This window comes from Penicillium concentricum (genome assembly GCF_028827145.1).
Source record: "Penicillium concentricum strain IBT 3081 chromosome Unknown utg000006l_segment0_segment0, whole genome shotgun sequence".
NCBI classification, from domain to species: Eukaryota; Fungi; Ascomycota; class Eurotiomycetes; order Eurotiales; family Aspergillaceae; genus Penicillium; species Penicillium concentricum.
In genome coordinates, this window is record NW_026622759.1 from 2665664 (window position 1) to 2693578 (window position 27915).

The 27915-nt window shown below is 50.1% G+C and overlaps 11 protein-coding genes across 11 annotated transcripts; 8 read left to right on the forward strand and 3 right to left on the reverse strand.

Moving 5' to 3' along the window:
• Positions 1 to 100: 100 nt before the first annotated feature.
• On the reverse strand, positions 101 to 949 carry N7517_011241 (H(+)-transporting V0 sector ATPase subunit c''; the record flags this gene model as incomplete). Its single annotated transcript, XM_056728964.1, has 5 exons — positions 101 to 209; positions 281 to 589; positions 645 to 736; positions 799 to 833; positions 892 to 949. 5 exons carry the CDS (start codon positions 947 to 949, stop codon positions 101 to 103), a joined length of 603 nt encoding a protein of 200 aa, XP_056574779.1.
• A 360-nt stretch (positions 950 to 1309) lies between these two features.
• N7517_011242 (Rab family GTPase YPT6) lies at positions 1310 to 2249 on the forward strand (the record flags this gene model as incomplete). The annotated part of the gene is made up of 5 exons (XM_056728965.1): positions 1310 to 1362; positions 1422 to 1447; positions 1530 to 1618; positions 1717 to 2119; positions 2181 to 2249. 5 exons carry the CDS (start codon positions 1310 to 1312, stop codon positions 2237 to 2239), a joined length of 630 nt encoding a protein of 209 aa, XP_056574780.1. The 3' UTR covers positions 2240 to 2249.
• A 559-nt stretch (positions 2250 to 2808) lies between these two features.
• On the reverse strand, positions 2809 to 4431 carry N7517_011243 (MmgE/PrpD family protein; the record flags this gene model as incomplete). The annotated part of the gene is made up of 4 exons (XM_056728966.1): positions 2809 to 2941; positions 2998 to 3776; positions 3865 to 4002; positions 4099 to 4431. 4 exons carry the CDS (start codon positions 4429 to 4431, stop codon positions 2809 to 2811), a joined length of 1383 nt encoding a protein of 460 aa, XP_056574781.1.
• A 723-nt stretch (positions 4432 to 5154) lies between these two features.
• N7517_011244 (inositol phosphorylceramide synthase regulatory subunit KEI1) lies at positions 5155 to 6313 on the forward strand (the record flags this gene model as incomplete). Its single annotated transcript, XM_056728967.1, has 2 exons — positions 5155 to 5266; positions 5324 to 6313. The coding sequence occupies exons 1-2, from the start codon at positions 5225 to 5227 to the stop codon at positions 6311 to 6313; spliced, it is 1032 nt and encodes a 343-aa protein (XP_056574782.1). The 5' UTR covers positions 5155 to 5224.
• A 1385-nt stretch (positions 6314 to 7698) lies between these two features.
• N7517_011245 (sulfite reductase (NADPH) subunit beta) lies at positions 7699 to 12502 on the forward strand (the record flags this gene model as incomplete). The annotated part of the gene is made up of 4 exons (XM_056728968.1): positions 7699 to 7729; positions 7801 to 7937; positions 7993 to 12378; positions 12433 to 12502. The coding sequence occupies 4 exons, from the start codon at positions 7699 to 7701 to the stop codon at positions 12460 to 12462; spliced, it is 4584 nt and encodes a 1527-aa protein (XP_056574783.1). The 3' UTR covers positions 12463 to 12502.
• Positions 12503 to 12938: 436 nt separating this feature from the next.
• On the forward strand, positions 12939 to 14066 carry N7517_011246 (Alpha/beta hydrolase fold-3; the record flags this gene model as incomplete). The annotated part of the gene is made up of 1 exon (XM_056728969.1): positions 12939 to 14066. The coding sequence occupies one exon, from the start codon at positions 12939 to 12941 to the stop codon at positions 14064 to 14066; it is 1128 nt and encodes a 375-aa protein (XP_056574784.1).
• A 586-nt stretch (positions 14067 to 14652) lies between these two features.
• Positions 14653 to 15145, forward strand: N7517_011247 (uncharacterized protein; the record flags this gene model as incomplete). Its single annotated transcript, XM_056728970.1, has 3 exons — positions 14653 to 14891; positions 14952 to 15034; positions 15087 to 15145. 3 exons carry the CDS (start codon positions 14653 to 14655, stop codon positions 15143 to 15145), a joined length of 381 nt encoding a protein of 126 aa, XP_056574785.1.
• A 600-nt stretch (positions 15146 to 15745) lies between these two features.
• On the reverse strand, positions 15746 to 16249 carry N7517_011248 (uncharacterized protein; the record flags this gene model as incomplete). The annotated part of the gene is made up of 1 exon (XM_056728971.1): positions 15746 to 16249. One exon carries the CDS (start codon positions 16247 to 16249, stop codon positions 15746 to 15748), a length of 504 nt encoding a protein of 167 aa, XP_056574786.1.
• Positions 16250 to 17762: 1513 nt separating this feature from the next.
• N7517_011249 (uncharacterized protein) lies at positions 17763 to 18855 on the forward strand (the record flags this gene model as incomplete). The annotated part of the gene is made up of 3 exons (XM_056728972.1): positions 17763 to 18249; positions 18317 to 18582; positions 18643 to 18855. 3 exons carry the CDS (start codon positions 17763 to 17765, stop codon positions 18853 to 18855), a joined length of 966 nt encoding a protein of 321 aa, XP_056574787.1.
• A 515-nt stretch (positions 18856 to 19370) lies between these two features.
• N7517_011250 (DNA-directed RNA polymerase) lies at positions 19371 to 23532 on the forward strand (the record flags this gene model as incomplete). Its single annotated transcript, XM_056728973.1, has 2 exons — positions 19371 to 20144; positions 20200 to 23532. 2 exons carry the CDS (start codon positions 19371 to 19373, stop codon positions 23530 to 23532), a joined length of 4107 nt encoding a protein of 1368 aa, XP_056574788.1.
• A 1172-nt stretch (positions 23533 to 24704) lies between these two features.
• On the forward strand, positions 24705 to 27667 carry xlnR (putative C6 transcription factor; the record flags this gene model as incomplete). Its single annotated transcript, XM_056728974.1, has 4 exons — positions 24705 to 25119; positions 25184 to 25655; positions 25694 to 27470; positions 27524 to 27667. The coding sequence occupies 4 exons, from the start codon at positions 24705 to 24707 to the stop codon at positions 27665 to 27667; spliced, it is 2808 nt and encodes a 935-aa protein (XP_056574789.1).
• Between the last annotated feature and the right edge of the window lie 248 nt (positions 27668 to 27915).

Below are 27915 nucleotides of genomic sequence, written 5' to 3' on the forward strand. Positions count from 1 at the left end.
GAGAGGCGAAGCGGATCGCCTGGGACATGTGATTCGAGTCCCCGATTATCTGTTTGCCACCCAAATTTGAAGCTCTTCTCTCTCAAAGGAAGGCTCAATTTCAGGCCGCCTCCAACACCGCTGCCTTTTGAGCCACGAGAAGGCCGACAATCAAACCGAAAAGACCCAGGACTGAGCTGAAAATCTCGACGACAAGAATCTTGACGAATCTAGAAAAAAGAAAACAAGGTAAGTGACAGCCCTAAGTATCTTATCAAATAATATCACGGGGATCACCTACAGGCTGGGATCGGCGGCATCGGCCAGAGCAGCACCACTTCCATTGATACCAACGGAGATACCGCAAATGAGATTGCAGACGCCGACTGTGATTCCTCCCCAGAAGACCGCGTATCCAGTGTAGTAGTTGCTGGAGGTGTGGATTGCGCCTTCGGCTACCTGGCTGAGCTTGGAGGAGAAGACAATGGCCATGATGACACCGTAGATAGCGACGACTTCACAGAAAATAATGGAGATCAAGTTCTTGGTGCGAATACGGGGTGCCCGGACACCACCACCAACAATCGATGAGCCGGTAAGGAAGATACCCCTAAGTATGCGGTCAATATCGCGATGCCGGATAATGTCAACGGGGATCGGCTTACCATGCTGCGCCGATAACTGAGAAGCCGATACACGAAGCGATTCCGATATTTGCCCAAGCATAAGGAGAAACCTCCTCAAGGAAACGGCCGACCTAATACGTGTCAGGTTAGTAAATTTTTGAGCAAATCGCTTGTTTTTGGTGAAGTTCCGTACATTGAACGCTTCTCCCTCTCCGTGGAAGAGCATATCTAGATTCCAGACCTCTCATTAGCTGCCAGATCGCATGTCGGATCCATTGGAACGTACACAATCCCACCACGATGAGAGCGGTGGTGAAGACACCGGCCGGATAGAGGTAAGCCATGGCGACCTCTATAAGCCTGAGGACGAATAAATGAAAAGGTCAGGATGATCGCAGACGTAGAAAACGCAGCCGATAAGGTAGCTGAAGCTCTAGGATGGAAGCGGGTGATGGTGGACTCGGTGGCCGGAGCGGATTAACTGCTCCGTTTGGGCGGTGGCCTCGCGTGGTGCTTCCCCGGACGTATTGGACCACCTGTTTTCCCCTGCTTTTTACTGTTCTTTCAAGAGAAGACGCTTGTCTTAACATTCTATATTCTCATTAGCCTTGTTCTTGTGTCTTTCACTCAGCCGCGAATCCCTGACCTCCTTTCGCGCCGCTTTATTACCCCTGACTTTCACCCGCATCAACATCTCCGTGACAATGGCGTCTGCCTCCGGAGTTGGGTCGTATTCGAACCCCTTGAAGAAGTTCAAGTAAGACCTGGGACTGCACAGTGTGGAATTAGGATTGCATTGCTAATGGAGATGCGTAGGCTGGTATTCCTCGGCGAACAAAGTGGTAAGCATCTCATCACTTCATACCTCTACATGCGCTCTAGTCAATGAGAGGGGCTAGCATAAGATATCTAACGCTACTACAGTCGGCAAAACATCATTGATCACTCGGTTCATGTACGACTCGTTCGACAACACATACCAAGCCACTATTGGCATCGACTTTTTGTCCAAGGTACGCCACATTGTACCCCGCACAAGGGTTCCAACCCATTGGGCATTGCCCTGGGAAGCTGTCTATTCCCAAAATTCCGGGCTAATGATCGTATTTAGACTATGTACCTTGAAGATCGCACTGTCCGTCTTCAGCTTTGGGATACCGCCGGCCAGGAGCGCTTCCGTTCCCTGATTCCTTCCTACATCCGAGACTCGAGCGTTGCCGTGGTTGTCTACGATATTTCGAATGCTAAATCGTTCCAAAACACGCGAAAATGGATTGATGATGTGCGGGGAGAACGTGGGAACGATGTCATTATTGTGCTCGTGGGCAACAAGACCGATTTGAACGATAAGCGCGAAGTTACCACCGCACAGGGCGAGGAAGAGGCAAAGAAGAACGGATTGATGTTTATCGAGACCAGCGCAAAGGTCGGGCATAATGTGAAGCAGCTTTTCCGAAGAATCGCTCAGGCTCTTCCTGGAATGGAAGGCGAGGCCAAACAAGGCGAAAGCACAAGTATGTTCATTCTCGTGATTTATCCACTGACTCCTCATACTGACCATGACCTCTCTCTTAGTGATTGACGTCAACATCAATCCCAAGGAGACGACCAGCAACGACGGCTGTGCCTGTTAAGATTCCCCGGTCCTTAAGTGCCCTATCTCGATTGTTACAATCGAGGCTGTCCATGATATCCTACAATTTTTGAAGATGTACATGTTTCTACTTTCTTTGCTTGCTCCTCGAGTCGATAGCGCGTGTCTAGATATTTCAGTGCCGAATGCGGTCGTGTCCAGTTTATTTTCTGAGCTCTTGGGAGGAGACAAGGTGTTTTGATTTCCGTTTAACCAGCATCATACTTTTTTTTTTCTGTGGCAGTTGAAGTTACTTTGCTTGACTTCCTTTGGAGGTCTTCTGATTGCCACTCTTGGCAGCATGGGCTAACATGTCTTATATGCCTGATATGCTTTAATTGATGAAGCTGTATAATATGGCATTTCCCTTCTGGGTAACGCACCGCATAGTCGGCGCCAATGAAACATGAAATCAATACTATTATAACCATATGTTAAAATACTTAGAAAAAGACGAATGGGCTGTTGTGGTATAAGTAATCATAATTTACTTCGTCGGTCACATGTGTCAATAGGCTTCCAATATGTTCACAGCATTTTTTATACATCTGATGACTTGATAGGCATGTCTTAGAAGACAAACCCCCTAACATCCGTCTCATGCTCCAAATTCCACGCTCTCTTGATTAAGGTGTCGACCTTGCTCGTATCTGTAATTCCGCCATATCTGGCAAGCGCGTGAGTTTTTGCCTCGATTTCAGACCTAGCGATGCTGTCAGAACATAATTCAATCGTCTCCTAAAAATATAATAAGCATACCTTGTCAACGGAAGCTCCGGGTCTCCCTTTGCAAATGTGACTGATTCCGTGAAAGTCTTTCCGGACTTGCACGTAACAATAACAGTCCCTTGCCATTTTTCTGGGAACTGAGAATCAATCTCCGCATTGTATTCCATCTTCACTCGATTCTGGAATTCACGCAGAGAAGCATCCTTCAGATCAGCTTCAGTAAAGTCGGTTATCATAGCCTGGCCTTTCTTCGCCGCAATGGCTAATACAAAGCCCATTGAGAACTTGCTCTGATGAACCGTGTCGCCATTCCCACTTAGACTAAGTACGTTAATGGCAGCCTGATATGTGGGAACAAGGACAGAGTCGATATCATCAAAAGTAACCTTATTCTTGGCCATCAGGTTCAACAGTGCGTCGACGCTAGGATGCGTGTGTCGACAAGATGCGTGCCATTTGAAGCTCGAACGAACAACGGCAAAATCCGAACCCAAGTTCTGGTCAATTGCTTCTGGGTTTGTTTCGCCGGGTACGAGAGCAGCCCCCATTGCACGCGGTCCTTCCAAGATATCCCGTGGGCCTAGAAGGCCATCACGAGCAGAATAGGCAGCGAATATACCGTCAAAACAGGCCTTTGCTGTGTGTACTTGTTTTGAGTGGGTTGCATCCATCAAGAATTGCCATAATCCTGCGGCTTGGGTTCCAGCTGTCCCGACTGCTGATGATGTTTGGGTCGCATCAAGCTTCAGAAGGTGGGCTACAGCTGCTGCAACTCCAATGACTCCACCTGTCGCGGTGGTATGGAATTTCTACAGTACAAGTTAATAACTGAAAGCTAGCTGGCTAGGCTTAGAACCCCTGGTATGGTGATGCTTATGGTAACCTAATGGAGCTTACCTCGTAATGGCTCTTTCCCAGATACTCACCAACACGGCAACCAACTTCGTAGCCAACCACGCAAGCAGTGATGAAATCTTCTCCACTTGCCCCAATATCTTGGGATACTGCAAGAGCAGCTGGGAAGATTACAGTCGCCTATAGTCAAATTAGCATTGTGTTGGTCGACATATGATGCATTGATAGTGGGCTTCGAGGAGCAACGAGCGCAATGAGAACACACGCAAGACTCACTGGATGCATGATGCTTCGATTGTGCAGATCATCTTGCTCGACCACATGAGATGCAGCAGCATTGATCAGACTAGCAAATGCCGGACTAGTGGTGAGGGTTTGAGAGCCATCAATCAGTTCGCTCTTCCCACTCGAGGGTCCCATTTGAGTCGCAAAGCGCACCATTGCAGAAACAGCGGGGTGGCTACGACCAGCTATGGCACAGCCCAGCGTGTCTAAGAAGAAATCCTTGGTGCGTTGGATCACATCATCAGGAATGTCGTTGTACTTCAGGTCGGCGGCCCATTTGACCAATCGATCAGTTCTGGTTTCTTGGGTCGATGAGATAGTCATTGCGCAGATTCTCAAGAGAGATGTTATATGACAGAGGAATAAAATGACCTGAAGCCAATTATACGTACTACCTCTAAGCATATGCGGGGCAAATGCGGATAGGGTACGTCGGTCATTTACTTACTTCCCCTCTTCCAAAAGTGAGCTAGGTATTTCCCGAGGTATACAGATCCCATGAAACCGATTTGAGATTATACAAAGGGTTTCGGTATATTGCGTGGATTTTCAGTCGGAGTATAACCTCTCAGCAAGAAGTATTCATCTCATTTATTCCTTTATATAAGCATTTCAAAAGGACTGACATAGTATATGTAGACAGCATATAGCCGACTTATGCTTGATTCAGAATATTGATGCCTTAACCACAAGGCTACAAGGCAGTAATAATAGAGTTCAGGCATCCATATTTCATAAATTCATAAAACGTTAGCAAAGCAAGGGGGCCACGCCACCTGGGCATGAATATTGGGTTTTCTGCTAGGAACCTTCACGACCACATGGATAGTTGTTGATCAGACCAGATACAATCTATATAAATTTACAAATATAAGTAAAATATGAGCTCATGAAACCGGAACAAGTGAAGTAAAAATTAATGCATCCGAGAAGGAATCAGGAAATTGATCTGCGGGCGGATCGCCCGGGAAATAGCGCCCCTGGGTCATCTGCAGTGCCATACACCCAGCCTTTTTCCTCTTCCCTTGCTTTGCCCGTATATATACCCAACCACATTTCCATCGCTATTTTCATCTCGGTAACGCACATTCTTGGCCAGAGGCCATAAAACACACTCATGGGGCTCGCTTCCCGTTTTCTCCGCATTCCGCGGCCAGAGGTGAGTTGAGGTCAAATCTTATCCATTGCCGGAGCTAACTTAATCTGACTTTCAAAGTCCTTTCTCTATGTGATGAGCTTAGAGACTGGTGCTTCATTGATCACCCTTTCACTGCTGTTGAATAAAATCAGTGGCCTCTATGGCCTGCTGGCCCTCTTGACCGGCTACCACCTGTCCCCCGTACAACTGTCAATGTACCTTTGGTCCCTCGTCGCCCTTGCACTCGCCGCAATCCTATTCCCACACATTCGCAAACAGTCGCCTCTACAATGTCTCGCCCTCACCTACCTCTATGTCTTCGACAGCCTGATTAACGCCGCATACACTGCCGCCTTCGGTGTGACTTGGTTCTTAATGGTATCGCAACATTACGACAGTGGCAAAGCCGCAGGTCCAGGGGGCGACACGATCGCCCAGACCGCTGGCTTCACCAACCCCAAGTACGATGCGGCTTACGTCGAAATCCAGAACACAAAAGACGGAAATAACTTCGTCGCTCACCCCCCGCGTACCGCCGAAGATCTCAGCAGTGCCGTCCTCCAGCCCGAGAGTATTCCGAGCATTATCTTCATCTCCCTTCTGTGGGTCATTCGCGTCTACTTTGTTCTGGTGATGCTCGCTTTTGCACGCCAGGCTCTCCGTATCTGGGTTGCGATTCCCCGGCACACCCAACTCCCCACCCACAGCCGCAACGTCTCAGTCGCCAGCGTTGCCGATATCGATCGGGAGCCTTTCTCCCCCTACAGTCCCGAAGGTCAGGGCTGGCAAGGCAAACTCGGTCGCATAATGGTTGGCATCGGCCACAGCTATTGGCTGGGCGAAGAGGAGGACGGCAACTGGCTCAGCGGCATCAACCACAAGTTCCGCCGTTCGAACAACACGGAGCTGCCTGGTGCGCTGGAAAGAGAGAGGAGGCGACGTTCTGGAACGGGACCCCCACAACCGTCGCCGTCCATTGTTCGATCTACTGTCCTTCAACAGCCAATTCCTGAGCATTCACCTGGTGGCATGAATGTCAAGATGCAAGATTGGAATGCACCTCGATAAACGATTGCTGTGTTTGCGGTTATTGAACAATATTAGTCGCCCTAATGTACAGCCCTCGCTTCAACTCGGCTCAATGTCTTCAACCCTCTATCTTCCTGGCTGCACCGGGGTGCCTAGCCAGTGGACATAATCCATATTGGCTCTTGTGTCTGTCCTATCGTTTCATGAGGTCACTGAATCGGAAACCCGATCGGCTTCACTCGATACTCCATCACGAAGCCCGAGCCCCTTTCGCTCGATACTTACGATAAACTGCATATATGAATTTGGAATGGATCCAGGTATACGATCAAACACCGTCATTGATCGATATTTGGGTCCTCCCGGGTCAGGAAGGCGTTTTAAATCCCATTGGGATTGGGGCGCTTCAACTCCAAGGTCTTGACGGTCACATGATCCATATAATATCCACGATTTTGGCGTCGGGGCATGGAAATGTATATTGCTTATCTGATACGGGGGTTCTGCGGTTTCATGTCTTGTTATTGTACACAGTTGCTTTTGGATAGAACTCACATATATTACCTACATAATTTCTTGATTTAACAAAGTGTCAGTACTGGAAGTATTTCTACTAACTCCAAAGGCTATGAATAATTTTAATAATGAGCTTGGCTGATTATGTTATTTTCTAGAATCCTAGATGTGACTCGGCCGAATTATTAAAACAAGGGTAGATGGTATACTCGAGCGAGATCGGTGAAGACCTTGGCCTTCGGCATTTGACCGGTAGTCTTGTTCTAGTAGAGATTTCCTTTAGGTTGGACAGCCGAGCCCTAGAATGGACGGGAATACTCCGAATAAAATACATTTTTTAGGCATGGGTAATTGCCGTAGTGCTATTGGCACGCTAAAAGCATAAAAAAAATCCCCCCAAATCGGTGTTCTATGAGTTAATCACAAGGTCGGGATTATTGAACTCCACATCATCCCATTAAGCAAATCCCTTGAGAATCCCGAGATCGAAGTATACAGTTTTATAGATGTCGTTCTATTAAATGTGAAGGTACACGGGCAAACCCCGACGCTGACGTGCTCGGTGGGCATCACGGGATCCCCCGCACTGAGCCTAAAACGGCAAGTTTGCATCTCCGCTGTCGGGTGTTTGCACTGATGTCGTGATCGAAGACCAATCAGCAGATTGCTGATCTAACCCCCCGACGACGGAGATTTGAGCATATGGAAAGAAAAACCACTGGCTTTATTTTTTTTTTCTTGTTTAGAGAATTCCAAGAGAGCTGAGAGACATCACATTTCGTCTCCTCTCCCTTGTTACAATTACTCAGATCTGTGCTGCGAGTGGGAGATCGCCGCATACTGATAAGATATATCGCGATTTTATCATCCCACCTGTGCTGTGAACTCAACAGCTAATAATCGCAAAAATGGTGTCTATCTCAAGCGCTGCTGAAGCGGGTAAGTCATTTGCTATTATCTCCCCTCCTTGAAAATGGAGGACAATGGCTAATCACCATGCGATTGTATAGTGGCGAGAATCGCCTACCTCACTAGTGATACCGTTGTCTCCGTGCAGCCCTCATTGCAGACTGACTCATTGTTCTCCAAGTCACTCAAGGGCCTCAAGGCGAAAAAGACGAACAACCTCTCGTCAAAAGTCACCGAGGTGAGTTGCAATCGTTGGAGTTGCGATACCGGAACTCAACTAATACTATATCCAGGTCCAAGCTGTGCGCAATAATGAAGACCCCCTCCTGTCCGCCTTCACTCCTCTTCAGAACGGCGAGATTACCTCCGTCGTCACCGGTTCCTCGGTCCTGATTACCGCCGTCCCTCACCTCTACCGTCTTGCCAACAGCCCCGTGGTCATCCACGTTGCTCTGGAGCCCTCTCCATTCCCCGATTACTCCGTGATCAGCTCCATCCGCCAGTCCGGCTTCACATTCCTCCACTCGGAGACTGTGCAAGAGGCCCAGGACATTGCTATCACAGCCCACGCGCTTGCTCGCAAGTCTGGGAAAGGTGTCATCCACTTCTTCGACCCCTCTAACTCCGCCAAGGACCCCTCTATCCCCGAGGAGGACGTTGAGGTCGTGAAGAAGGTTCTCAACGTTGGTGGAAATGCTGCCACTTCTGCTGGAACCCAGACTCTTTACGCCGACTCCGGTCGTGTGGCTACTGTCACCGAAGAACCCGTGGGTACTGCGCCATCTGGCCAACCCGAGTCAACGACTTTGGCTGTGCCCTCTCAACCCCAAACTCCTTTCAACGCTAGCGTTGACAACTCATCGGTCGGCTCCTCGCGGAGAGACAGCAGTGCTGGCAGTGAAGCCCCGAGCTCGACCGCGACCACTGTGGACAGTGCTACCGTCCGGCCTGTTAACGCGGGCGATATCTTCGAATGGACAGCTCAGATTTGGAACACTCTGTTTGAGGAGACGGGCCGCAGATACAATGCCATTGAGTACACTGGTGTTGATGATGCTAAGTCTGCTATCTTCGTCTTTGGCTCTACCGGAGTCTTCGTGGATGCTCTCGCCAACGCCGGTGCCAACCCGGAGTTGGAGGACATTGGCCTGATCACTGCTCGCCTGTACCGCCCCTGGGTCGGTGGACAGATCTCCAACTCTATCCCTAGCTCCGTTGAGAAGATCGCTGTTCTCGAGCAGGTTCGCAAGACCACCCGATGGGGTCCTTCTTTCATGGACCTGCTGTCCAGCCTGACTCCCTCCGGCGCTCGCGCTCAGGCTCCTCAAATTGTCGGGTACCGTCTCGGATACATTGAGCCCTCTACCGCTGTCCAGGCCCTTCGCGGTGTTCTCCAGAACCTCAACTCCGCTTCTCCCATCCAGAACCTTGACATCGGAAGCTCTCATGTTCCTACTGTTGAACAGGCTCTCGAGCAGCCTCGCATTGAGAACGCATACTTGAAGATCTTGAACCAGCTCTTTGGTGAGCGCCTCCACATTGCCAACCAGCTTGGATCAAATAACGCTGGTGTCTCAAGCACTATCGCCGCAAGCCCCGAGTTTGGATTTGGTTCGCTGCTAGCTCGTCAGGAGCACCGCCAGCGCTTCATCCGAGAGGTTGAGGAAGCCACCAAGTCCAACGACTTTGCTACTGACGTTCCCAAGACTTGGTTGTCTCGCTGGGCTCTGAATGTGAAGGAAGCCGCCAAGGCTAACAAACTGGCTCCTGATGTGATTAGCCGTCTTTCCGCCGATGGCTCCGCTATCTCCCGCCAACTCCTCCAGTCCAAGCAGCTCTTCTACGAGGAGTCTGACTGGCTGATCGGCTCCGATGCCTGGGCTTACGATTTCGGCAACTCCGGTGTTCACCACGTTCTCGCATCTGGTGCAAACGTGAACATGCTCATCATCGACTCCCAGCCCTTCTCCGAGCGCGCTGCATCTGATGCCACTCGCCGTAAGAAGGATATTGGTCTCTATGCCATGAACAGAGGTAATGCATACGTCGCCTCCGTCGCTGTTTACAGCTCGTACACCCAGGTTCTTCAGGCCATGTCTGAGGCTCAGCAGTTCAACGGTCCCTCGGTTGTTGTCGCCTACCTGCCTTACAACCAAGAGAACGACTCGGCCCTCACAGTGCTGCAGGAGACTAAGAAGGCCATCGACCTCGGCTACTGGCCCCTGTACCGCTGGAACCCCGATAACGAGGAGAAGGGCGAGCCCAAGTTCTCCCTTGACTCCGAGCGCATCAAGCGCGATCTTGAGGAGTTCCTCCGCCGGGACAACCAGCTTACCCAGCTCATGAATCGCCACCCCAAGTACGCCCCTGTGCTCTCTGAGTCTTATGGTACCGAGGTTCGTGCTTTGCAGAAGAGAAACGCCAAGGACTCCTACGAGAAGCTCCTGGATGGTCTGTTCGGTGCTCCTCTCACCATTCTCTTCGCATCCGATGGTGGTAATGCTCAGAACATTGCTAAGCGTCTTGGCAACCGTGGCCGCGCCAGAGGCCTGAAGACTATGGTCATTGCTATGGATGAGTTCCCTCTTGAGGACTTGCCCACTGAGGAGAACGTGGTCTTCATCACCAGTACTGCAGGCCAAGGTGAATTCCCTGTGAACGGTCGTAGTCTCTGGGAGCATGTCAAGAACACCGGTGATCTTGACCTGTCCACCATCAACTATTCCGTTTTCGGTCTTGGTGACAGCCACTACTGGCCCCGTAAGGAGGACAGGATCTACTACAACAAGCCTGGCAAGGATCTTGATGATCGCGTCGCCTTCCTGGGTGGTCGCAAACTCACTGAAATTGGTCTCGGTGATGACCAGGACCCTGATGCCTACCAGACCGGGTACTCCGAATGGGAGCCCCGTCTGTGGAAGTCTCTGGGCGTCGATAAGGTGGAAGGTCTCCCCGAGGAGCCTGCCCCGATCACCAACGAGGATATTAAGATTGGCTCTAACTTCCTCCGCGGCACCATCGCTGAGGCTCTTCTTGATGAGAGCACTGGCTCTATCCCCGCTAGCGATCAGCAGCTGACCAAGTTCCACGGTACATACATGCAAGATGACCGTGATCTCCGTGATGAGCGCAAGGCCCAAGGTCTTGAGCCTGCCTACAGCTTCATGATTCGCTGCCGTCTCGCCGGTGGTGTTGCCACTCCCAAGCAGTGGCTGCAGATGGATGCCATCAGTAGCTCACACGGTAACGAGACGATGAAGCTCACTACCAGACAGACCTTCCAGTTCCACGGTGTGATCAAGCGCAACCTGAAGGGCGCCATGCGTGCCATTAACAACTCTATGATGGATACACTCGCTGCCTGCGGTGATGTGAACCGTAACGTTATGTGCAGTTCTCTCCCCGAGCTGTCTTCCTTCCACCGTGAGACCTGGGCAATCTCTTCCAAGATCAGTGAACATCTGCTGCCCTCGACCTCTGCCTACCACGAGATTTGGCTGAAGGACGACAACGACAAGAAGATTCAGGTTGCTGGAGATGCTATCGTTGACCACGAACCCCTTTACGGTCCTACCTACCTTCCCCGCAAGTTCAAGATCACCATCGCCATTCCTCCTCACAACGACACTGATGTCTACGCCCACGATATTGGTTTGATTGCCATCAAGGGCGCCGATGGCCACCTTGAAGGCTTCAACGTTCTGGCTGGTGGTGGCATGGGTTCCACTCACAACAACACCAAGACCTACCCCCAGACTGGTCGCATGTTCGGATATATCCCCGCCGACAAGGTCCACCTTGCCTGTGAGAAGATCATGCTTGTGCAGCGTGACAACGGTGACCGCAAGAACCGCAAGCACGCCCGTATGAAGTACACCATCGACGATATGGGTGTTGACGTTTTCCGTGGCGAGGTTGAGAAGCTTCTCCCCGACGGCCTCAAGTTCGGCGAACCCCGCCCCTTCGAGTTCAAGTCCAACGTCGACACCTTCGGCTGGATTAAGGATGATACCGGTCTCAACCACTTCACCTTCTTCATTGAGAACGGTCGTATCGAGGATTCTGCCGATTTCAAGATGCGCACTGGTCTCCGCGAGCTAGCTGAGATGGGCAAGGGCGAGTTCCGTCTCACCGGTAACCAGCACCTCATGATCTCTCGCATCACCGATGAAGATCTCCCCGCCATCAAGGAGCACATGGCCAAGTACAAGCTTGACAACACTGCTTTCTCTGGCTTGCGTCTGTCTTCCTCTGCTTGTGTTGCCTTCCCTACCTGTGGTCTGGCCATGGCAGAGTCTGAGCGCTATCTCCCCGTTCTGATCACCAAGCTCGAGTCCACCCTTGAGGAGTGCGGTCTTGCTCGTGACAGCATCGTCATGCGTATGACTGGTTGCCCCAACGGCTGTGCTCGTCCCTGGCTCGCCGAGGTTGCCTTTGTTGGAAAGGCCTTCGGTGCATACAACATGTATCTGGGCGGTGGCTACCACGGCCAGCGCCTGAACAAGCGTTACCGCTCTTCCATCAAGGAGGACGAGATCCTTGACATCATGAAGGACCTCCTCAAGCGCTACTCTCTTGAACGTGATACCGACGGCGAGACCCCTGAACGTTTTGGTGATTGGTGTATCCGCGCTGGTGTCATCAAGGCCACCACCGATGGACAGAACTTCCACGATGGCGTAAGTGATTCCTTCTATGATATCCAAACTATTAATTCTAATAATTTCATATAGGTTGCCGAAGATGAGGAAGAAGAAGAGTAAATGCTGAACACAGCAGTTACACATATAACCTCGATCTTTTATGATTCTCCCGGGATCTCCCTTCTAATTGGATATTCTCACGTCTGTATTTCACGTCGCAATGCATTGATGTCTTGGCGATTGTATGATTCCATGCAAAAATGTTAGATTTCGTTTCTTTTCTTCTATTCCCTTGTGAATTTCAATCAAGTCGTACATATATACTCAAATGATATTATTTTTCCTATCACTTCCAAGGATCATTCCAATCTAGATAGGTAAACATCCTCTTATCCCCTGAGGCATCAAAAGGTGGCAGGAACTCAACCGTGGAATCGGGACAGGGAGGCGCTGGTAAACCCGAGGTGATGCACAGCTGACATCACCCTGCCCTCTACCTACCTAAGGTTGGCCTCAACCTCCAATGTTGACTCGACTTCATTCTTTCCAACACTTTCGTTAAAATCCATTTCAACCAATTCAACAGGTTGATCAATATGAACTCGATTCTGTCAGCGCCTTTCGCGCCACTGCTCTATCTACGTCCTCGGTTCCGTCAAGATAGGGACTGGTCGTATCGACAAGCACTGGCAAACACATTCATCAAAGTTTTCCTACGCATTTTCGTGGCATTTCACACAAAACCACCACTTTCCCTCGAGCCAGGTCTAGATGGGGACCGCTTTGTCGTGATTGAGCCCGGGGCACAAGAGCTCTACACCAGCATCACAGTAGATGACGAGATCCAGCCAGTGACTGTAGGAGGCACATGGTTTCCATCACTCTACCAGTACAACACAACAACAACCCAAGACAAGCATGTCGTGCTCCACTTCCATGGCGGCTCCTACATCCTCGGCGACGGCCGCACATCATCTTGCCAGTTCCTTGCCAACAGTTTGCTAAAGCACACACCAACAAGCCACGTCTTCAGCCTCCAGTACCGTCTAGCCTGTAACCCCAATGGTCGTTTCCCTGCCCAGCTCCAAGACGCCATTTCGGCCTACTCATACCTACTCCACACCCTACACATCCCGGCATCTCGCATCGTTTTCAGTGGCGACAGTGCAGGTGGCCACCTCGCCCTCGCCCTCCTACGTTACATCACCGATTATAACGATGAGAAGCTCCTTCCCCCGCCAACGTGCTCGTGGCTTTTCTCGCCTTGGTGCGATATCCCCGGCGCCCGCAGCAAGAATCTCTGGGAAAACATCCCCAATGTGCAGACGGACTACATCCCGCCCTCATTCCCCGCGTGGGGCGCGAAGCATCTTATCGGTAACCTGCAGATCACTCCCGAGTTTGAGCCCTATCTTGCGCCAATCTGGCATCCCTTTGTCCTGCCCTCGCCTGTCTTGGTTGTTTCCGGTGGCAGGGAGGTTATGTGTCAGGAACATGATCGGTTGGTGAGGCATTTGAGTAAGATGCAGCAGAATGAAGGTCGAGTGGAGTATTTTGTGCAGGATCTTTTGCCTCATGATGTGCTTATGATTGCTTGGATTCTGAACTTTCGAAAGGAGGCTGATCAGTGTTCTGTTAAGGCTGGGACATTCTTGACTAGGATGCAGGCCGTGTCGGAGGAGGATGGTAGTGAGGTTCCTTCTGTGGCTTTTGAGTCACGATGATTTTGCTATGTATGCCCTTTGGGAGTACCATATTGCTACCTATGTATTGAGATTGAGCTGAACTTTCTGAACTCTTGACTCTGCCTCGCAGAACAGCTTATGCTGTTTAAGGAGACTCTACAGATTCTCTTAGGCTTATTAGAAAGGCCCTTTGGTAGCTACTATCATTTCAGCTCTATTCTTGTCGTCTCTACAGCTTTTGTTCGGTCGAAGTAATCAGAAATACCGTCTTTTTCAAATTGCAGTCATTTGTTTGCCAGCGAGGCAGACTCCAGCCCTGGACCTTCTTCAGACATTAACCCCCCAATCTTCTTTTTCCTCTTTCACTCTCTTTTCTCTCAACTATCAAACTAAGATCCTGTACCCATCGCAACTTGCAACCCGCACCGAGGCTCCTATTCTCGAAATTATCACATCAAACCCAACACTGATCACATCCGTGCTCTCATACGAAATCGTTGACCACTGTCAAACTCCATTCCCCCGCTAGCTCACTGCTTTGAAAAGCTGGAAACACACTGGGAATTCGAAGACACGTACATCCGCATCGCCCAGGGCACTCTTCTACACACCATCGCGGCCAAAAATGGCTCCCATCCCAGGAATGATACGCGAAGCAGCTCGATTTGAGAACCAGTACCGCATATACTGGATAGACTACGGCCAGTACACCAAGATAGCGACAACTGACATGCACACCAGCTACAGCAAGCTGGCAAACATCTCTCACGAGCTCCAGGATAAATGGGTGGTCATTACCAGCGTTCTTTTTGCGATCATCGTTGTGGGCATCATCGCCCACTGCTGCTTTTTGGGAAGATACAGGTATGTGATGAATACCCTATTTGTGATTGCGCGGGGTACTGATCTGAGTTGGTCATGCAGTTATCCGCGACAAACTGCACCTACCGAGGATAAGACGACGGAGGACGCTGAGTATCCGGATATGGTTGAGGGTCCCCGCTCAGGTATGTTGAGACATACATATGTCTTGGTGTGTGCCCGGCTCATGATTTATAGATGGCTGGATGTGTTTCATTCTGGCCTGCCACGCTGCCATTACCCTCGGTGTTGTCTGATGCGGAGGAACGTGTCCAGTTGTTGGAGAACAGGACAGTCAGATGAATACCCCCCGGTTCTCTGCTTGGCTAACGATTCTCCGTGGGACTGCAGTTGTCTTGTGAAACCTGAAGGTAGGACTACAAGTCTGGTGCTTGTGGTCTGAGCCTAATGTGACGATTTATTTATGAGACTGGATTGAATATTGGTTCGAGCGTTCAGGAATGGATATTTCTATGCTTAGGGGAAACGGCCCACTCAGCATCAATCAAGTGGAGGAAGGGATGTGCAGTTTGAATCATTATTAACAGCAGAAAATGTTAGCTCCATAGCATACATATATGCTAGCGGATATCGTTCGACGACTTTGTACAAGTAGATAGGGACCATTTAGTTTCTCGCAAGAGACCAAAACTTATGTATAGGAGACATAAACGAGCGGTCTTGAGGTATGCCCCGGCTAAAATGATAATAGACAATGTCTAAGATCATTTCAGGAATTGAGACATTTGGTAGTGAAGCGCAAGCCCTGGAAGCACCACACCCACCAAAGATGAAACTTGTACTGGGACAGCATGGACCCAATAAAGTCTATCGCAATGCACAGGGATCGTAGTTCATCAGAGAACATGCTGTTCAGAGCAATCCTTATCACTCCCAAAATACGAATGGAAGGTCAAAGCGGGACCACAGTATGCCTTCTCATCAAATCGATCGACCGGGCCCAGCTTCAACCATCCATTCCGATAACTAGTAGCGTCTATGCGTAGACACTGGGTATCGCAATCTCGGCGGTGCTCCCTGTTGTCCTCGTTGGTCATGTAATGCTTGACGGCGCCGGAGATTGTGTCACGCTGTGTTTCCATGTCGCATTCTGAGTCGGCAGACTGCCAGGACCATTTCATGTCCTCGTAGGTCCCGCTCATCAAATCGCAGGTTTCTGGGTTGTAGATTTCCTTGATGGTGTTCGTCAGAAATTTCGCCCATTGGGATACATAGTCTGTGGCTGCAGTTGGGGTCTCGGCGAGGTTGTCTGGCAGCCCCGCGATAGATGATGGCCACGTTGCGGCTAGTGTTGAGGTTGACAGGCAACACGCTGCGATCATAATCTTTGGCAATAACATGGTGAAAACTGATCAAGTGACAATTATAAACTAGGTCATAGGAATCTTGGAAAGGTGAGATCTACGTGGGATGGTATTTATATCCTCGCCAAGTAATCCAGCCCCGGGCGTAAACAAGGTACCCGTGTATACCGGGGTTCTACTGAAACTTTGGATTATCATTGGACGACGTTTATTAGACTGATCCACATCTCTTTGTATGGTGGATCATGATCCTCTTAGATTAAATGAGGCTCTAATTATGGCGTATCGTCAATATCTCACACATTATGACCTAAAATCTACTAGATCTGATTCTGAGCGATGGATCTATGTTTTACCAAGCCAGACGAAAGTCTACGGAGTCCAAATATTTAGCCAAACAACTCTTTATTGACGTGCAAACCTCAAAGAGATTTGAGAGTAGTCTAGCTAATTGTATTTAAATCCTGGTCAAACCCGACCATCTCCATCAATTAACATCGCACCGATCGTCCAACCCCGAGTACCCTGACCCACGCCATGATATCCTCCTCGAGGATTGGTCATGAGGCGCATCGGACCGCGTTGGCCACTGATTGTATCATTTCTCAAATGATTGATTGCAACCGACATCATGAAAATCCATGCATGCCGGCGCATGTACTTATTAGGTAAAGGTGCACAGTCCTTTCCTGGTTGGCCGTTGTGACCGTTTCGATGGTGACCGATTTGGTCCCGATGGGACGAATCCGCCTGCCCGCTCCGGGCGGCCCTGACGTCCCGCTTTCGTTTCGACTACCCCATCCTAGAGGCATTTCTTTGTCGAATGGTGTTAGTTGCCCTAATCCAAGGGAACCATGTAAATGGTGACCGATAGGTCCCGGTAGGATGAATGCGGCTGCTGAACTGTGCTAGCCGTGATGCCCTTCTTACTTTGCGACTACCCCATTCGCGACTACTCCATTCGGGGACATTTCTTTGTCGACTTAAACTTATTGCCGGTTGCCTTAATGAAAAGGAACCGGGTGTGTCTGTAACTCAAACTGTTACAGACGTCTTATTGGCACGAGTGATTCAGGTGCCCTCAAGTCATGATAGCGAGTTGGGTGTGAGGATGGACGAGTGGATTGACAACAATTGATGGAAAATAGGAGGGTTTGAGCAAGGGTGCGTCTCTCACGCCAAATGCATCGAGGTGGAATTGGCGTGCTTGATGATGACGGAGGGTGGAAGAGCCTCGACGTCAGGGGAGAGTGCTTGTAATGAGAAGGAGGATAGCATGGTAGCTCTCTCAGCACAACTCGATGGTCCTCAAGAAGAAAAAGAAAGAAACAAGGGGGAATCGGGGCGATATTCTACACCAGCGCCGGCTCTTTGTGGGTGAGTAAGCAATAGCGGTGAACCGATAGCTGCCATTCTGCCATCTCCCCGCCGATGAATTTCGATAAAAAAAAGTTATCAGTTCAAGTGATTCAGCTTAGGGCAATTATTGCAATTTCCCTGCATTTTTATCGCTCCTTTTTCGTCTAGATTACTTTTTCACCTTATCGCCATGACTTTTCCCGATGACGACCCTGTCGTCGCTTCCTACGACGTCCTCCTCACTGACTCGGATATCTCTCGCTATGTTTTCCAATACGTTGATCGAGAGCACGACCGTCCCTACAATGATCAAGAAAACCAACGACCGATCCAACTTCGAATTAAACCGCGCACCGGTCTTATTGAAGTTGAAGTCCCCATCAGCACCCGAGAAAACTACGACGTTAACAAGGGAATGCGCTACGGAGATGCGGTAAAGAAGAGCCGTTCTGCGCGCGACGGAGGTGCTTATGGCATGGCAGGCGGCTTCACTGCTGGCAGCGGAACTGCAGCCGCAGGGGGGAGAGTCAAGATGGAAGGGAATGGGGATGTGGAGATATTGGATAATAAGAGGGCTGTGGATTCAGCATCATTGATGCGAGTGCAGTCACTTGGAGGTCGGATAAAGCCTTCTGAAGAAGGCGATCCAGTTTATATGCTGGCCACCTTCACAGATAGTACGTTGATTCTACTCGATCGGTTTCTTTTCTGGTGGCAGTATTCGATTCTAACACCCGTTCTTAGAAAACCTGCATCTTTCACCCGTCACATCGGTTGTCCAGTTCCACCCTCAGCTTCACCACCTAGATGCTTTGGATGAGATGCCAAAAGGGAAAGGCTCCCGTAAAAAGGATGACGATGACCGTCCTACCGAGAGCGAAGCACGTGCGATTGATATTAAAGTCAAGGCCGCTGAAGACGGTGAAGCAGCTGCAAACGCTGGCAATCTAGACCTTCTCAAGCAAATGCAAGATGAGAAATGGAAAACATACGGCTGGGTTGATGCCGAGGTATGTTATTTGTTTGATGGACCTTGATTTTTGTTTCCCACTAACTCTTACCGATCCCAGGCTGAGGATTCTTGGTACACATATGAGAGCTATATGATCCACAAGGATACTGAAAACCTCCCGTCCCTAGAATCAAATATCGAGTCGGAAGAATACCTCGATAAAATGAGCGCCCCTAGGATTGATCCCGCCCGCCCCGACTTGACTGGTTGGGCCATGAAGGAAAATCGCCGGAGGCAACGAGAGGGACAAGCAGGCAATGAAGCGGAATAGGGGTCACATTGTACAATAATCCAAACAATCAATTTCTAGCGGAAGCTTATCAGAAATATTCAAAACGCCTGCGTCACGTTAATTAGAAAGGAACACGCGAGGCTCTTTACGCCTCGCCACTCGTACTTGTCCGCCAATCATGATAAGAGAATGGATATGGTCACGTGCCAAGTTCGGTTTTTCTGCCATCTCCGTTTCGTCGCGACAGGTTCGATAAATCTCCCTTTCTCCATCGTCGCTTTCTTTTGTTCCCTTTCCCCTTTTTTCAGTTCGGTCGAGGGTTGCAGGACAGCGCGCCAACCCGATCATTATCCGTCTTTTATAGCGGACTCGCATTGGTCTTACGCAACATCCATCATTGCGCTGTTCTGTTTTTCTGGCTTTCATCGTTGAAAGTCTGCATCTACCTTATAATTTACCATAATATTTTTTTCTTTTGGAGTCATTATATTTTCATTCACTTTCAACCTCCAACCTGAGATTTCTAAATCCCAGGAACGCCAATTTCATGCACCATGCTATCCCGCGTGGCTTGTCAAAAACATGCTTTCCTTCACCTGCGGCGGACTCCGGCCCTCCGACCATCGTTCCATCTGCCGACAACACGTTCTCATTCATATTCGAGTAATCGGAACCCGCTTTTGAATCTATCGTGCAATTCGATTCACGATCGCCCACGCAATCCGTCACCGCAATCAGAACGTCGCCTTGCTACAGCCGCTGACCACTCTAGCATCGATGGGCATTCGCTGGACGCTTACGACCACTTCATGCACATGCCGTTTGAAAGCTTCGATACATCATCCTTAATCATCCTCGACTCGACGCCACAATCGCAATCAAAAGTTTTCCGCAGGAGACATGGTATCGGCGGTGATGAAATGGAGATGAAGGCCAATCTAGAACTCTCATTGAAGCTTGGGGAGTTCGAGCGAGCCTCTGGGTTGATTGTTCGGCTTGGCCATTATCATCCGCCTGGCTCGGATGAGTATCTCGTTATGCATAACCGTTTCATGAAACAGATGGTGGCGCATATGATACTCAACCGGCAGCAAGATATGGTTCTGCCGTTGCAGAAGTGGTTCGAAGTCGATATGCCTGCTGGTGGCGTGACACCGGATGCAAGCACTTTCGCGATTATGATTCGAATGGCGCTGCGCATGCTTCATGGATCAAAGCGCGACAGAACTGTCCGTCGATACTGGGAACTTGCCCAAAACGCGGGCTTAGAGGAAGAACTTGTCGGTATTGAGGTTCTTGAGGACTCTGACGTTGGTGAACTGTCCAAGGTGAGTTTACTCTTTTAGTCTGTACCTTGAAATCCTACTAATGTTCCAAAACCAGATTTGCTCCTCCGACATGTTAGACTTGGTCTCAAAATATATGGAAATCTCCCCAGCTACTGAGCTGCGTTCCGTGCCCTCCGCCATCGTCGATGATACCCCCCAGGTCCAAGCTGCTCACCAAAGAGGATTGGGACTGGAATCTCTGCAACAGTCACTGTCTCTCTTCTCCGGCAAAAGCGATGTATCCTTGCCCGAAAATTTTACGGGCACCGAAGAAGAAGGAAAGCAATTGATTTCAGATCTGAGGCAAACACGACTCGAAGCTGATAGTCTTGATTCGGCCCTATGGCGTTGGCGCTCGGATAATGCCGAGAGACAAAAATCCGGATTCAACGTCGCGTCTGATGAGAAAAAGCTCAGCGGAATCATGAGCCAATGGCACGCGGACCTTGTCGCAAGAATCAAGAAGGAGCTTGCGCTCGTTGAAGAGGCTCTTTCGTCTCGTATCATAAGCGAGGAGCAAAAGGAGCGCTGTGAATATGGTGTGTTTTTGCAAGCCCTCGATCCCGACCGGTTAGCTGCACTCACTCTCTTGTCTGTGATGTCTTTGTTCAGCCGCCAGGGAATGGACAAGGGAATCAAACTTTCTGCCCTTGCTTCAGTAACTGGAAAAGAGTTGCAGGATGAACTCATTGCCGACGCCTATCTGAGAAAGAGCAAGTCTATGGATCCGAATCGTCTCAAGGCACTGAAGCAGGTACTCTCAAACCGCAAAGACAAGCAAGGCCGACCTCGATGGCAATCTCTCGTTGACAAGATCGCTGCAGAAGATGAATCTGTAATATGGGGCCCTCGCTCACAGGTCAAAATCGGTGCTGTTTTGATGGGCATGCTAGTCGAAGTTGGGAAAGTCGCGGTTTGGGCCGAGGATCCTGTCACCAAAAAAAGGACCCTCACCATGCAACCAGGCTTCGACCATTCTTATCAGATTCACTTCGGGAAACGATCCGGTCATATCCACATGAATGCCAAACTTGTGGAAATTGTTGCCAGAGAGCCACCCGCTGAGCTGTTGGCCCGCCACCTCCCCATGGTTTGCAAACCTAGACCATGGACGGGCCCAAGAACTGGCGGGTATAAGCTATACGAGACCAACCTAGTGCGCACTACTCCCGGTGAATTACTTCAACCCGCCTACCTCAAAGCTGTCTTGAAAGAGGATGGGCTGAAAGAGATCCGATCAGGCCTCGATGTTCTCGGTTCCACCGGGTGGAAGATCAACCAACCCGTTTTTGACGTGATGCTCGAAGCTTGGAATAGCGGGGAGGCTGTAGGAAAGCTTGCCCCCTTGAATCCAGACCTATCGACACCAGAACAACCAAGTCCAGACGCCGACTACGCAGCCCACAAGGAGTTCCACCAAAAAATTCGTGAAGTCGAAAATCTTCGTTCTGGATTTCATTCCGTTCGATGCTTCCAGAACTTCCAGCTTGAGGTAGCGAGAGCTTACCGGAAAGAGGTCTTCTATCTGCCCCATAACATGGATTTCCGTGGGAGAGCTTACCCACTCCCTCCTTACATGAATCAGATGGGGGCTGACAATTCAAGAGGGTTGCTTCTTTTCGATAAGGGAAAGGCACTTGGGGTATCTGGCATGCGCTGGTTGAAAATTCAGATTGCAAATTTGTTTGGATTTGATAAAGCGAGTATGTCTGAACGCGAACAATTCACAATGGGCAACTTGGATGATGTTCTTGACTCTGCCAACCTGGGACTCCATGGACGACGGTGGTGGCTCCAGGCCGAGGATCCATGGCAGCTTTTGGCAGCGTGCTGCGAACTCCGGAACGCCTTGCAGCTCTCTGATCCCACGGAATATATCTCCCATCTTCCAATTCACCAAGATGGCTCTTGCAATGGACTTCAACACTATGCCGCTCTGGGTGGTGATCGTATCGGCGCCCAGCAGGTCAATCTTGAACCATCTGATCGCCCTTCAGACGTTTATACCGGTGTGTGTGAATTTGTCAAGGAAGCCATCGCACAGGACGCAGCCAATGGTGACGAGTTCGCTCAGCGTCTCGAAGGCAGAGTCACCAGAAAGATTGTGAAGCAGACGGTCATGACTAATGTCTACGGCGTGACCTTTTTGGGCGCGACGAGACAGGTCAAAAGGCAGCTTATCGACTATCTCCCTGACCTCAATAACACAGAGAGGAATAATGCAGCTTTCTACATTGCAACAAAAATTTTCGGCGCTCTGGGATCCATGTTCAACGGAGCCCATGAGATCCAGTATTGGCTTGGTGACTGTGCCCAACGCATCACACAGTCTGTCACACCGGAGCAAATTGAGGAGCTCACGCAAGCAGCATTAGTACCCAAGGAGGATCGCTCCGAGGATTATTCGACATCCACTGATCCAGAGAAATCCTTCAGGTCGACTGTGATTTGGACGACCCCCCTCGGCCTCCCAGTGGTTCAGCCATATCGCACTCGCAAGACGCGCCGTGTTTCGACTACTTTACAAGACATCAGTCTTGTTGAACCCGGCTGCGATGATGTCGTTTCAAAGCGCAAGCAGCTCCAGGCCTTCCCGCCTAACTTTATTCACTCTCTCGATGCCACACACATGATCTTGTCCGCCAATGCATGCCATGAAGCGGGCCTGACTTTTTCCGCTGTCCATGATTCATTCTGGACCCATGCTGCCGATATCGACCAGATGAACCTCATTCTTCGAGATGCCTTCGTTCGCATGCATTCCGATGATGTTGTCGGGCGCCTCGGCGCTGAATTTAAAGTGCGATATGGCAAGAACACGTTCCTGGCCAGAATTCCTCGCACCACCCGCATTGGTCGGGCGATCTTCGCGCACCGTCAAAGTACTAGGGTTTCCAAACTCCAAGAGTTGATCAACGAACACCGACGACAAACTCTACTCAACTCAGAAGATCCGGAGGATCAGGCCGAGGGTCGTGCTATGGTGACACCCTGCAGTATCTTTGAAGCGTTAGGCGGTACACACTCTGACCTGACCACCTACAAAACCATGGGTAATAACCCAATCGGGCACATTCCAGATGTTCAGCCAGATGCGAGAACAAAGGGTTTAATCGACATCACTGATCCGGCCATTGAGAGCCTGGTTGGTGACCTCGAGATGTTTGAGGCGAGGCAGACCCCCCGTGGCGAGATATCCGTAGAAATGCCGGATGATGTCCATGGTGAACCTTCCGAGCATGAGTCCCAGAGTTCTGCGCAGTCAAAGGAGAAGCAGAAGCGCAATTTAGCCACGTGGTTATGGATGCCTCTGACCTTCCGCCCAGTTCCTAAAAAGGGCGACTGGGACCTGACCCGAATTCGTGAGAGCGAATACTTCTTCTCCTGATGGTCTCTCAGAACTCCCGCATTTCGCTGGCGTTTATGCATACTTTCACATTTTTGTTTAGCCATGTCCGGAGCACTGTGACTTTTGGATTCATTTAGCTGACTTTTAATTTCCTGTATATTTTCAGCCCGATTTTGGGCATCATTTGCATTTGTACATTACACATGGAGCAAACAGTATATATTACCTGTATGAATATGACATTGAACTTCTAGAAGCACTTTGATTCGTTACTCTCTGATCTACTCCCAACTTTAAAACTAAATACCCGGAGAGGTTTCTTGAATTTAGGCAAAATGGAAAAAAAGCCGACAGGGCAGATAGAGCCTAGCAACGCGGATCTAGCCGCATTGGAATGTCAAGCTGTCGGGACAAGTGGACGTATAATTGCCGAGCCCCCGAATTCATTCAATGGTCAGGTTAACGCTTAGCATTAGCCTGTACTCCGTACTTTGTAGCGGCACCTGCGAATGGTCCGGTCTGCATAAGTATTGATCCTTGTACCTTAATGTGCTTTGTCCTCTCCCCGCGGGCCAAGACCGGGGTATATGACCGTGGCCAGACGAGGGGTTCAAGTAGTCTCGCCACACATTTCCACTCATTTCCCTAGAATAGGGGTGTAGTCATGACTAGTGTTGTCCAGGATCAAATAGGGACATAAGCGAAGGGGGAAACAGGGAATCTGCAGTGTCACTTGAAACAAAGGGGTTAAACGTCTAAGTGTAAGTGTACTTAGTATAGTTACTCAGAGTACTCCATAGTTAGAGGATGTTGAGTAGAAATAGTGACACCACTCATCTCTCCGACCACGTGCCTTTTCCCCCCCGCCTTTACATGTCTTCCCCAGATCTTCTAATCATCTGATCTTCTGATCTTCATATTTCTCTTCTATTCTTTTTGTTTGATCTTCATATTTCATGATATTCCTGATTTGGCTTTGACCTGCTTAAGAAAACTAGGCTTTGGGTCGGTTGCGCCGAGGGAAAAAATAAAAAATAAAAAGTCGCCTCCCGGTTCTCTCTGCATCTTTCTGCAATGCCGTTGTGACTTCTTGGTCATATATACTACCAAGGTTTACACTCAATTTTTTGGGTCTCTGACTAGAGAGTCTATATCCTCTTGATCTGTCCCTCTATGTCGCCATAGCTCTGTTTCCGCCTCCTCGGAGAAGCATGTCTATGACCTCCCTCTCATCCGCCAATTCTTACTCTCCTTTTTCGTCTCAAGCCAAACGGATGACACAATCTCAAACCCCGGGGCTGGACACGCTTGCGGAGGGGTCGCAGTATGCGCTGGAACAGCTCCAATTAGCACGTGAAGCCGGTGCTGCCAACATTCCGACCGATCCCAGTAACTCTCTCGACTCCAAGACGTCGCATTCCCAACATCTCCTCTATAGCGAACAAAACCGTACCAATTCAGGTCTGAAAGATCCAGAATTGCGCGATTCCCTTGCTGAGGCGCGCTCCGCTATTCGCAAAAACTCCTCCGCAACCCCAGTCCGTCGGAGAATTAGCCGAGCCTGCGACCAGTGCAACCAATTGCGAACCAAGTGTGATGGACAAAACCCGTGTGCGCATTGCGTTGGTACGATTTCTTTTTTCCGACGGACTCTCTCCCTTTGCGCATTGGTTGAACTAACAGTTCCCAGAGTTTGGACTCAGCTGTGAGTACGCCCGCGAGCGCAAGAAGCGTGGGAAGGCGTCGAAAAAGGAAATAGCCGCCACTGGCCTTACCGACAACGAAATGGGTGGCAACGAAAACACACCGCATACGAAAGGACAGCCCTCAAACGGACAGTCTTTGCAAGAATCCAACGAACATTACGATCCCGCCTTCGATGCCGCGCGAACTCTAGCTGAAGGCGCACAATCTCGGTCGCATAACGCGGAGGTAGCTGGCTTATCTGCCATGCGCCAAAGTCAAGCGCCCGTCCAGCCACCTTCTCAGCAGATGAGTTCGAATATGGCGGGCATGCCATTCAATAATTACGCAGCGCTCCAAGAATCCCACCGACCTTCGATGTCCGTACCGGATATGCGCTCTATACAGATGATGCAAAACTCGAATGGGAACCCTCGGTCGCCTGGTTCAATGCTTCATCCCCAAGGGTTTTCCTCGGGGTATAACGATGGCGCATACCCTTTGATGAATGCGCAAGACGCAAATCCAAGCTCCATGAACCACTTCCGCATTGGAAACTCGACGGAGAACCCATCGGCTTCTTTTATGGGATTTTCCCTCCAGCGCAGTCGCCTAGCTGGTTGCCACTCCCTTCCCCATCACCCGCAAACTTCCCTTCCTTCAGCATGCCCCCTTTCTCCAGCTCATTGAGATACCCCGTCTTGCAACCAGTTCTTCCGCACATTATCTCTATAATCCCTCAATCTCTCGCCTGCGATCTCCTCGACGTCTATTTCACTAGCTCATCTTCCTCGCATCTCTCTCCATCATCGCCCTATGTGGTGGGCTATGTCTTCCGGAAACAATCGTTCCTACACCCCACAAAGCCTCGATCATGCACCCCTGGACTTCTCGCTAGCATGCTATGGGTAGCAGCTCAAACAAGCGAGGCTGCATTCTTGACGTCACCTCCGTCAGCTCGAGGCCGAGTCTGCCAAAAGCTTCTGGAGTTGACGATTGGCTTACTCCGGCCACTTATCCATGGTCCCGCCACGGGGGAAGCGTCTCCCAATTATCCAGCCAATATGGTAATTAACGGGGTGGCTCTCGGTGGCTTTGGGGTCTCCATGGATCAATTGGGTGCTCAGAGTAGTGCCACTGGCGCGGTGGATGACGTCGCTACGTATGTTCACTTGGCGACTGTCGTCTCTGCGAGCGAATATAAGGCTGCAAGTATGCGATGGTGGACAGCTGCCTGGTCCCTCGCGCGAGAGCTGAAACTTGGTCGCGAACTACCGCCTAATGCGACAACCCGTCAAGATGGCGAAATGGAGGGCGATGGGGACATTGATGTGAATGGCAATAAGAGGCAACCGTCCTCTTTACTAGGTCACGGCCCAGGCAACTCAGCAATCAATCTCACAGAGGAAGAACGCGAGGAGCGGCGGCGGATCTGGTGGCTATTATATGCGACAGATCGGCATCTGGCGCTTTGTTACAACCGACCCTTGACATTACTGGATAAAGAGTGCGAGGGATTATTACAGCCGATGAACGATGATATCTGGCAGGCCGGCGACTTTTCATCTGTTAACTACCGCCGTGCTGGCCCGTCCTCCGAATGCACCGGCCATAGCATGTTTGGATACTTCTTACCCCTGATGTCTATCCTGGGCGAGATTGTGGATCTGCAACATGCCCGCAACCACCCGCGCTTCGGTCTCCATTTCCGCAACAGCGGCGAGTGGGAAAGTCAAGCCATAGAAATCAGCCGGCAACTCGATGTCTACGCCCAGAGTCTGAAAGAATTCGAGGCTCGATATACTAGCTCTCTCGGCCTCGGGGCCGGTGAGCCTGACACGGCCATGGAAGGTTCGAACCTCAACCACGTCAGCCCATCTGGTCGGTCCAGTAGCACGGTAGGCTCGCATGTGAGCGAGTCCATTGTTCATACGAGGATGGTGGTTGCCTATGGCACCCACATTATGCATGTACTCCACATTCTGCTGGCTGGAAAGTGGGACCCGATCAACCTGCTCGACGATAATGATCTTTGGATCTCTTCTGAGTCGTTCATCACCGCCATGGGCCATGCAGTCAGCTCTGCTGAGGCGGCCTCGGACATTTTGGAATACGACCCCGATCTAAGCTTCATGCCCTTCTTCTTTGGCATATATCTTTTGCAAGGTAGCTTCTTGCTACTCTTGACTGCGGATAAATTGCAAGGAGATGCTAGTCCCAGTGTTGTTCGAGCCTGTGAAACAATCGTGCGAGCACATGAGGCTTGCGTTGTGACTTTAAATACTGAATATCAGGTAAGATTTACCCGTGACCAAGCCTTATGTTTACAGAAGCTAATCTCCTGCAGCGAACGTTCCGAAAAGTGATGCGCTCGGCGCTGGCACAAGTCCGCGGCCGTGTCCCAGAAGACTTCGGCGAGCAGCAGTCACGTAGGCGCGAGGTGCTAGCCCTTTACCGCTGGAGCGGTGACGGCAGTGGCCTCGCGCTTTAGCAAGACTGCCGAATACATGCTGAGCTTCTTGCGGCTGTTACTCGTCGTCTTGCTTTTTGACTTATTACCGTATTATTTTTGTCTTGATTTTGATTCGATTTGCGCCCTGTATACTATACTTCCTGGATTTTGGACATACCCTGAGGAGCAGAAAGGCGCACAATTTTTTGGTGTCTATATATTGACTCGGCACATACCATACCTACTTAAATATTGCTTTTGGTCGATTTTGCGAATATCCTTCTGGT